The sequence below is a fragment of the Diplotaxodon limnothrissa genome, linkage group LG7 (genome assembly GCF_057381915.1).
Source record: "Diplotaxodon limnothrissa isolate DT_005_m linkage group LG7, D_limnothrissa_male_GT1.1, whole genome shotgun sequence".
Classification (NCBI taxonomy): Eukaryota; Metazoa; Chordata; class Actinopteri; order Cichliformes; family Cichlidae; genus Diplotaxodon; species Diplotaxodon limnothrissa.
The window spans coordinates 187952-199070 of record NC_140602.1 but is presented as its reverse complement, the minus strand read 5'-3'; the positions used below and the strand labels follow the sequence as shown (position 1 = coordinate 199070).

At 39.8% G+C, this 11119-nt stretch overlaps 1 protein-coding gene across 1 annotated transcript in view; it reads left to right on the top strand.

Moving 5' to 3' along the window:
- The first annotated feature begins 9844 nt into the window (after positions 1-9844).
- n4bp1 (nedd4 binding protein 1) overlaps positions 9845-11119 on the top strand; it is a 26885-nt gene continuing 25610 nt past the window's right edge. Inside the window, exon 1 of the mRNA XM_085358953.1 lies at positions 9845-10342. Coding sequence (XP_085215079.1) covers positions 10031-10342 — 312 coding nt within the window. The 5' untranslated portion in view covers positions 9845-10030. The remainder of the gene's footprint in view (positions 10343-11119) is intronic.

Below are 11119 nucleotides of genomic sequence, written 5' to 3'. Positions count from 1 at the left end.
GGCTGATTAGAGTGTAATGTACTGTGTAACAACCCTTTCACAGACTTCCCACAACACTGCCACTATTACTGGCACCTCGGTCTCATTCTCCACATCTCCCTACATAACACAACACAATGAACTTTAATAAAGACAATATTCTTTTGTTGTGTGCGTGTAGACCTCAAATAATGAAAAATATTGATTTGGAACATCCTTAAGTCGATATTATTCTCTGTCACCAGGGAGCACAGGCAGACGAAAGCTTAGTGTAGAGCTGCCATTATGAAGCTTACATCACCATCTAGTGGCTGTTAGTGAAGCAAGCTCTAAACAAGATGAGTTTGTGGAAAAATAAACCTCTTTTGCTTGTGTTCTTGACTTTGTAGAAATTCATTATTGATTATTCATAATTTAGATAAAGAGCTGAAAATGTCTCAAACCTTAATTCCCCATCAGGCAAAGATCCTTTAGGACTTAAGTGCCACATTAGGCCTTGCAGGGATTTTTAAGGAAGGGAACCCATCCAGTTCAGCTCTTTTAGCTATGTAGGTTTATTAACTGGTCAAAGTACAAAACACCTAATTTTATTACTATACTTATCAACAATTATTTTTAAAATTACAGAAATACTGGCCACTCTATGTTGAACCTTCTTGTAAAACTCGAGGTCACAGAGACAATCTTGCAACCGCAGTCCTTAAGCTGTCATCAGATCACAGGAAACATGGGCAACAATTAATAAAATTTAAAGTTAGAACTATTATTCACACATTAAGAAGCAAATGTCTAAGGACTATGGGAAAATTCTAGAGTGTCTTTATATTAGATTGTTTTACTCTTTCCTTTGGGCACACCCAGTAAATAATAAAATAAATCAATAATAAGATTGCAGTAAACAGTATAGTGGTATAAAAAATTATTTCACTATCAGAGGTAATCCATAAAAATAAAATGAATGAAAAACTCATTTTACAAAGGTTTTCATATATAAAGGAAATGAACAATGAACTACAATTTCTACCTAGAGATAGTGACCTGCTATTTACTAGTAAAAGATTTGTGACCCCAATCTATACCCCTTTAATTTGTGTTTAATCCTTTTACCTAAAAATCTTAGCACAAAGTAACAAGTACGTGTATGACACAACAGCATGTATTTTGACTTGATGTTGATGGAAATTGTCATGACAAAAAATGTGAGGGAGAATTCAAAAGGACCTATGAGAGAGAAGTGCAGTGTCAGAAAATCCCACTGCTCTTAAACTAGACACTGGATACTGTGGTGGCTACTGCATAATTCGCTCACCCTCAATGAAAACAAAACAGAAATTATCGTCTTTGGTAGCCACATGCCGTTGAAACAGCTATCGGGGACCTTAGGTTCTTATGCCAGTCACCTATCGTCTACTGTCAGAAATCTTGGAGTAGTGCTGGACAGTTCCCTCAAATTGGATAAGCAAGTGGCTGCAGTGGTAAAAACCAGCTTCTACCAACTACGCCAAATTTCGAAGGCAATGCCTTACCTACGACACAAGGACCTTGAAAGGCTCATTCATGCTTTTATAACCTCTAGACTGGACTATTGTAATTCTCTTTACTTAGGCCTCCAACTCTCCCTCATCCAACGCCTACAATTAGTCCAGAATGCCGCAGCACGCATTTTAAGCGGCACTAGAAGACAGGATCATATCACTCCTATTCTAGCTAACCTCCACTGGCTTCCTGTCAAATACCGTATTGTTTTTAAAATTCTTCTATACACTTTTAAAATCTTAAATAACTTGGCACCCAGTTATTTGATTGACCTTCTTAATTTATATATCCCTACAAGGGCACTCAGATCCTCTAATCAGGGGCTCCTAATGCAACCAATGTCTCGACTAAAGACGAAGGGGGATCGTGCCTTTGCTTTTGCTGCACCAAAACTCTGGAACAGCCTGCCGGTTGATGTCCGTGCGTCGGAAACTATTCAATCTTTCAAATCACAGTTAAAAACCCATTTGTTTAAGCTCGCCTTTCAAACTACTTAGCTTAATTTCTTCCCGGTTCGTGCTTGTTGCAATATTACCATCCTATAACTGTATTTCTTTGTTGTTAATTGTTTTCTTTTGCTGTAAACCTGCAAGTATGGCTCGTCTGTGAAGCACTTTGTTGTACCTGTGACTTTTAAATGTGCTATAGAAATAAAATTGAAATTGAAATTGAAATTGCTGAAATGGGTCCGCTTTGCTTATACTACAGAATCCTGGAAATGGACTACGAAAGCTCAGCTGGTTAACAAAATTTGTTCTTACATGATAAACATGAAAAACCTACTTATAAAATACTACTACTATCGTTTCATTACCAAAAGGACAGTCACACTTGGAAGTGAGGTGCACTGCTGGTCAAATATTATGAAAATAATGCAAAAATAAGAAGACATTTTTAATATATTGGGGGGGTGGGGGTTGGTTTTACAAAAGTTAATTCTTTATTCAGCTCACTAACGTGATGGTTTCACTCCCTCCGTCAAGTTGTCAAACAGCTAACAGATCATCTGCAGAGGAATGGTTTATTTGAAGAGTTTCAGTCAGGTTTCAGAGCTCATCACAGCACAGAAACAGCTTTAGTGAAGGTTACAAATGATCTTCTTATGGCCTCTGACAGTGGACTCATCTCTGTGCTTGTCCTGCTAGACCTTAGTGCAGCATTCGATACTGTCGACCATAATATCCTATTAGAGCGATTAGAACATGCTGTAGGTATTACAGGTGCTGTGCTGCAGTGGTTTGTATCATATCTATCTATTCAACTCCAGTTTGTGCGACCGTGGCTCAGGGGGTTGGGAAGCGTATCTGTAACCCAAAGGTCGCCGGTTCGATCCCCGGGCTCTCTGTCCTGGTTGTTGTGTCCTTGGGCAAGACACTTCACCTACCGCCTACTGGTGGTGGCCAGAGGGGCCGATGGCGTGACATGGGAGCCTCGCTTCTGTCAGTCTGCCCCAGGGCAGCTGTGGCTACAACCGTAGCTGCCTCCACCAGTGTGTGAATGTGAGAGTGAATGAATAGTGGCATTGTAAAGCGCTTTGGGTGCCTTGAAAAGCGCTATATAAATCCAATCCATTATTATTATGTAAATGGAGAGTCCTCTTCACACACTGAGGTTAATTATGGAGTTCCACAGGGTTCAGTGCTAGGACCAATTCTGTTTACATTATACATGCTTTCCTTAGGCAGTATCATTAGAAGACATAGCATACATTTACACTGCTATGCAGATGACACCCAGCTCTATCTGTCCATGAAGCCAGATAACACACACCAATGAGTTAAACTGCAGGAATGTCTTAAAGACATAAAGACCTGGATGGCTGCTAACTTTCTGCTTCTTAATTCAGATCAAACTGAGGTTATTGTACTTGGCCCTGAAAAGCTTAGAAATATGGTATCTAACCAGATTCTTACTCTGGATGGCATTACCTTGGCCTCCAGTAACACTGTGAGGAACCTTGGAGTCATTTTTGACCAGGACATGTCCTTCAACGCACATATTAAACAAATATGTAAGACTGCGTTCTTCCATTTGTGCAACATCTCTAAAGTTAGAAATATCCTGTCTCAGAGTGACGCTGAAAAACTAGTTCATGCATTTATTACTTCCAGGCTGGACGACTGTAATTCATTATTATCAGGAAGTCCTAAAAACTCCCTGAAAAGCCTTCAGCTAATCCAAAATGCTACAGCAAGAGTCCTGACAGGGACTAGAAAGAGAGAGCAAATTTCTCCTGTTTTGGCTTCCTGTTAAATCCAGAATTCAAAATCCTGCTCCTCACACACAAGGTCTTAAATAATCAGGCCCCATCTTATCTTAATGACCTTGTAGTACCATATCACCCTATTAGAGCACTTCGCTCTCACACTGCAGGCCTACTTGTTGTTCCTAGAGTATTTAAAAGTAGAATGGGAGGCAGAGCCTTCAGTTTTCAGGCCCCTCTTCTGTGGAACCAGCTTCCAGTTTGGATTCAGGAGACAGACACTATCTCTACTTTCAAGATTAGGCTTCAAACTTTCCTTTTTGCTAAAGCATATAGTTAGGGCTGGACCAGGTGACCCTGAATCCTCCCTTAGTTATGCTGCAATAGACGTAGGCTGCCGGGGGATTCCCATGATACATTGAGTTTTTCCTTTCCAGTCACCTTTCTCACTCACTATGTATTAACAGACCTCTCTGCATTGAATCATATCTGTTATTAACCTCTGTCTCTCTTCCACAGCATGTCTTTATCCTGTCTTCCTTCTCTCACCCCAACCAATCACAGCAGATGGCCCCGCCCCTCCCTGAGCCTGGTTCTGTTGGAGGTTTCTTCCTGTTAAAAGGGAGTTTTTCCTTCCCACACCAAAGTGCTTGCTCATAGGGGGTCATATGATTGTTGGGTTTTTCTCTGTATCTATGAAGCGCCTTGAGGCGACTTTTGTTGTGATTTAACGCTATATAAATAAAATTGAATTGAATTGAACTTAAATGAAGAAATTACACAAGATTTATTTTAGAAATGAGAAGTTATGAGAAAGAACACACACTTCCTCAATTCTGCACATTTAGTGGAAAAGATATATATTAGATCCCTATGATGTTTCACAATGTTAGGAAATGTTTGGTAAATACTCCTGTAACCGAAACTGTTGGTCTACTGAGTTTCGTGACCTCATTTTCTCTTTTACCGTCACAGTTCACCATTGACCAACTATAGGCACAGTAACTTCTCTTTAGTGAAGCTAACCCTGCAGCACTAATGCAAGAAACTAAAATCACATTGTTTCTTTGTAGAAGATTTATCACGTTACATTTAATGCCGAAATAATGACTTTTTGTATTTTATATTTTAACACTGAAGGGTACTGATCAAAATTCATGACAATTTGAACGTTAATGATCTTGAACTTGACCTCACAGCCCAGTGTTAGTCAGTTATAAGGTTGGGGAAGCCTGCAGTCAGCTGAGACTGAAGAAGACACCTGGATGAGTGACGAAACGTTTCTCCCACTGAAAACACTACGTCCAGATGAACAGCATCAACTTCCTGGGATTTTCCTATCTGGATGACTGTGCATGTATTAGGCATGGTTTTTATGGTTTACAGCATAGGCGGAGCGGGCGGGGGGGGGCTCAAAATGACCCTTAAGCCCGGGTCATTTTTTTCAGAAGCCCAGGGTCTTTTGGAGTACAATTTGTTTCATAGTTAGATCCCTGACTGACAACTGTAAAACAAAAAACGACACACAAAATTCGAAGCACATAGCGCACAGTCGTAAATTCCCCCGTAATTTTGGTATGATCCGAGCTCAGGCACTATAGGCGACTGAGCACAGCGCTTACGCCTGTGAGCGAGGGGGGAGAAGCTGCTGCCTGCGAGTTTGCTGCAGACAGAGGAGAGCTTAAGTTTGACCAGGTACCAAAGCAAATCATTCGTACTGTACAAATAATGTAAATATGGTGGTGTATCACGAAAGATTGATATCAAACTGATCACTTAATCCATATTATGGGTTGTATGGAAGCCCCAAACGCAATTTCATTGTTCTTGACAATGACAATAAATAAATAAATACTAAATACTAAAAAAAATTACGATATTTGCTCTTGCTGTTTTATTAGAGAGTCTTAGCTTACATGTGTTTATTTCATATTTTCAGTTGTTACCCTCCACGGCTAAATAAAGCACTCTAAACCAGTTATGTACTGATGAACACAACGATGTACATAAGGGGCTTCCTTCAAAGAAAAAACTCAGGTAGATGTTATTTTATATATTGTGCTTTGTATGTTGTTCAGTATATTTCTATGCAAAACAAGAGGAATTTCAATACACAGCAGTATATTCACAGTTGAAACCAGATATTTACACTTTAGGGGGAAAACACAAGAACTTTTTTTTTTACTGTTGAACATCAATTTAGAGTAAACTTTTTTGTTTTAGATAAATAGATATTGAAATATCTTTTGAATTAGTTAAATGTCAGGATAAAGAGAGACAGAGCTTTCTATTTTTTTTATCACTTTCATCAAATGTAGGAGCACATATACTCTAAATTTATTGTTAATTAATAAGAAAACTCCAGACAATTCCATTCTGAGCTGAAGAAGCTTCTGATTGGTTAGTAAAGTCCATGTGAGTAAAGTGGTGGCACAGCTGTGGATGCATATAAGGCAAAACACAGAGCCTGTTTCTTTGAAATGGGAAAATCAAGAGATGTCAACCAAAACACCAGGAAAAGAACTGTGGAGCTCCATAAGTGAATACAATTTGGTGCCATTTACAATTAAGAAATACAGATAGTTTCTCTCTTTACTCTTAAAGTTAACAAATATGTTTTTTATATTTATCAGTCTAAAAAAAATTAACATTTAGTCTGATTTGATGTTTTACAATTAAAAAATTGTTTTTATCTGAAGAGTAAATATCTGGTTTCAACTGTATATTTGATGATGTTGGTGTTTGGCTTGATTGTCAGCACAAAGAGGGAGAGAGAGGAACAGAGAGGGAGATAGAACAAGAGCCAGGTGAGACAGACGTGTTAGTTAAATAGTTGTTTGCCAAAACTCATTAATAACATGTATCTAGTACCTAGTATATCTTTTTAGGTTTGCTATTTTTCAAATTCTATATTTATTAAGTTATGCAGGCTTGTTTGCACAACAAGGCTAAATAGTTATCTAAACTTTTCTGAATCTAAATAGTGTACTTTGGTAGAAAAAATAAGTGTAGTGCAGGTCTGGTTCTGGTTCCATCTTGGTTAAGTCCTAAAGTAGTCTTGATTTTGAACAGTTCTGTTTTAATTCTGGATCAGTTCTGGGTTTGGTTGAATTGGGGTTTAGTCCCCGTGTCTTGATACAGCCCTGATTTTGTTCTGCCTTGCTGCTTAATTAAAAAAGTAGTTTAAGGTGTCCTGTATATATACATTTTTTTCCAACATGAAGTTAAACTTTTTTGAACAGAACTCAAAACACAGCCTAATAAATCTTTCAGTAATTTGTAACCCCCCCCACACACACACACACACCTTACATGCATACTACCCTTTAGGGCTAAGCCCCGGGTGGTATAAAATGTCTGGCTCTGCCTCCGGTTTGCAGTATAGAGTAAACTTCACTGATCAACTGTTGTTGATCTGGAAATAAATAACTCAGCGCATTCAACTTACACAATCCAAGTGTATGCTGAAGTGACTGTAAAGATGTAAGTCCTTTGTCTTCTTAACCAGCTCAAAGTCACACACAGTAACAACAGCCGTCTCCTTGTGTTCTTGTTTTCAGTGTATATTTCCCCTGTCAGTAATTTCCCTTGTGAATAGTGAGGAGCTTTTCTAATGCATTTGTCCTTATCAGATTTATGTCTCCTTTTCACATTGTTTCTCTTCAAATTTGTATTTTGAATGTTTATTGTAATGCAAAAGTGGCACATTGTTGCACAATCTGAGTGTCAGAGGAGAACTAACCTAACCTAACCCTAACCCTAACCTGTAGTTTGTTAAGTTCTTCTTAACTGTGGTCAGATTAATAATGCTGGAAAAGCATGTCACTTATCTAGATGCACAAAAGGAAGGGAGGAGGAAGTGACCAGTAGGTGGAGGGTGATTTACGTGTAGATGCTAAAGAATGACAAAAGGAAAAAGGTCAAGGGTGTGGTAGACAACACTGAGGTGACAAAAACAGGAAACTCTCCAGTTTACATCTGATTAATACGCTGACATGTAAACAGTTAGGTATTATGCTTAGATGTTGTTTCCTTGAGAGTGACGTATTAATTACTTACCACACAATGGGTTCAAAGAATAGCAAGTCTGTCTTGATAATCATCATCAATACACATCACATGTCCAGACTAGTCCCCATCCGAGAATTAGCTAAAGCTGTGTAATCACACCTCACACACCCAAAGTGTTTCAATTTTTTCCACAGGGCCTTTTTTTTCGTATAACAGTTACAATACATTAAAAAAAAACCATTTTAATGGCACATTTTTTGAAAAAATAATACCAAAGACATTTTTGAGTCTGAAAGGTACTTTATTCTTTTTTAAATGTAAAAGTTTTTCTAATATATTATTTTTAAAATTGTAATGACGCTGAACACGGGACAAAAAAAATGTGTAATTTTCAACTATTTTAGATTTTTAACAACTTTTCCACTGTTTTGTAGATATTTGAAAGCACACTTTTATGTGTGTTCCTATTTTGAAACACAAAGGGTAGGGATAGCTCAGTAGGTAGAGTCGTTGCTCCATGATCGGAAGGTCGGGGGTTTGATTCCACTGAACGGCTACCCCAAGGTATCCTTGAGCAAGGTACCGTCCCTACACATTGCTCCCTGGGTAACACATACACATTATTATTAATTGCATTAAGTAATTTCAAGCATGGAAAAACTTACACAAATTTATATCGGATGGCATTTATTACTTACAGTTCTTTTTGTATGTATTTTCTATGCATAATTGAGAGTTCATTAGAAGGCTAACTCCATATGAGTTTATAACACACTGAACAAAATCTTATATTAACACCTTATCTTATTCAAGTTTTATATCAAGAGAAATGAAGTGTAAGAGGATACTGAACAGAATAAACAAATTACTGGTCAGCTTGTACCTATGTGGTAGCTTGCAAAAAGCTGACATTTGACTACAGGTTGCAAGGAACAAGCTGCAAACAAAGAGTGTAGGCAAGGTGGAGGGAGTGGAGATGAGTGTCAGGGGGATTTAACACAGGGAAAAGGAAGGGGAGGTCTAGAAAATGTAGTGGTTAGAAAATGTAGGGCGACCGTGGCTCAGGAGTTGGGAGTAGTTGGGAGTTCGCCTTGTAATTGGAAGGGTGCCGGTTCGAGCCCCGACTCCGACAGTCTCGGTCGTTGTGTCCTTGGGCAAGACACTTCACCCGTTGCCTACTGGTGGTGGTCAGAGGGCCCGGTGGCGCCAGTGTCCGGCAGCCTCGTCTCTGTCAGTGCGCCCCAGGGTGGCTGTGCCTACAATGTAGCTGCCATCACCAATGTGTGTGTGGATGACTGAATGTGTAAAGGGCTTTGGGGTTCTTAGGCTAGTAAAGCGCTATACAAATATAGGCCATTTACCATTTAAACCTGTTGTGATGTATGCTTTGGACATGGTGGCAAAGCTGGACGTGGCAGATTTGAAGATGTTAAGATTCTCATTGCAATGAAATGTACATGAAAGGGAGAGCTTAGGCTGAGTTGTTTGGACTCAAAGCTAGAAGACAAGACAAAAAATAGTCTGAACATGTCCAGAGGTGCTATAGTGTATATATTAGGCAAAGGATGTTGAACATAAATCTGCCTACAACAGGAAAAGAGGAAGACACCAGAGCTTCATAAATGTGGTCAAGGAAAACATGCAGAAGGTTGGTGTGACAGAGGACCCCAGAAGGTGGTAAATGATTTATTATTATTATTATTATTATTATTATTATTATTATTACATGGATTCATTATTTTATTTTATGTTTACATGGCCTCCCTACAAGCCGAGCAATTACGTCTCACGACCACAAGAGGGCAACGTTGGACGTTTGTTCTGCTGTGGCGTTTTTGCTCGTTGGCCTGTGTAGACCCGCAGGTGTGCTGCAAATTACCTAACAAAGCAAAACTCAGGCGCTCACACACACGCCACCAAAGCACTGACGGGTGGTGACAGTCTCATCTCACAGGATCTCCATCTACGGTGTGAAAGTCGTAAGGATGTAGGTCACTCTGCGTCTTGTTTTGATATCTCGTTTCAAGCGATAACCATCTTTGAGCTCGCACCATCAAGCACACTTGACTGTCGTGTTTTGATGACGCCATCACTGGGACTTTCCGGATACGTCACTAGGGGCTTCCGAGTTATTTAGCTAGCTCTGCCGCTGTGTTCATGTCGTTTAGCCGTGTAAACGTCGCTGCGTCGGTCTGGAGTACACAGCAAGAAGAACATGAACACCCCGAAGGCTCCTAAGAGCCACAAAGAGTGTGACTGTTGAGACTTCGTCGCCAGGAACGACGGTGTGAGAGAGGCAGAATGTCAACAACGCGGCCCCTCCTCGGAATGAGACGAGTCACCGAGCTAACGTGCCCGGAGCAGCCAGGCAGCAGGCTGCCTGCGTCCGCCGGCAAGCAGCAGCAAGAGAGCCCCACCGTGGACGAGTTTACGGTGCTGGAGGATAAAGAAGATGAGCTTAAATGCGCCAAACCGAGAGTGGAGCAGGTTTTTAAAGTAGCGTTCACCATTATCGGCTTGCTGGACCACACAGGACAGTCGCACGGCAACAAAACATTACGGCAGATATGGCTGCAGCTCAGAGGCAACAGAGAAGACGTGTCGAAGGCAAAGGTAGGATCTTAAAAACGCTTTCGCTTGCATTTCTGTGGCGAAGCCAGCAGACCAGTCTGAGAACAAGGCTGTCATTATTATTTTAAGAGCCGTCAGCTGCTGTCATTATTATTTTTAAATCAAACACAGTTCTGACTGTGCCCCTCAGTGTTGGTGCAGCTCAGAAACACGTCTGAGTTGTACAATCTTATATTTGGCAGATCACATATTAGGGTTTAAATATATTCTTCAGGTGTGCAGATGGATAGGTAGTTTAAAGTCGTAATAGTGAGCAATGTAAAAGACAACATTTATGGCATCTCATCCTTTCATCACAGAAAATATGAATGATGAAATATGACCTATTCATTTTGCCCAGATAGCTAATGAAAGTAACACTACTCATAACGCTCATAAGATGATATCGCAATATTTACGCAGTGGTATCTTGTCAAATGTCATGACATTTGCTTTCATTAGTTTATTGTTGGACTGTGGAGTAGACAGCCACAAGCAGTTGGCCACACTGTCTGTCAGATATGTTAAACAGGCCATCTCGGTTTCACAATGATTTTTAGGTGTGGTTGGATACAATGGTTGTTAACTAGTTGCTATTTGTTTTAACCAAAACAAAGGCTGAAGACTCCCTTTCATGTGTCTGTACAGCCATGAGAAAAAAATACTAAGCTATTACCAAACGTGTTATTAAGGGTGGAGTCTGAAGGTTATATAAAAATACAGTACAATCACAATAGAGTTACTGTACAGGCAAGTGTGTGGGCGTCTACCTTACTACAC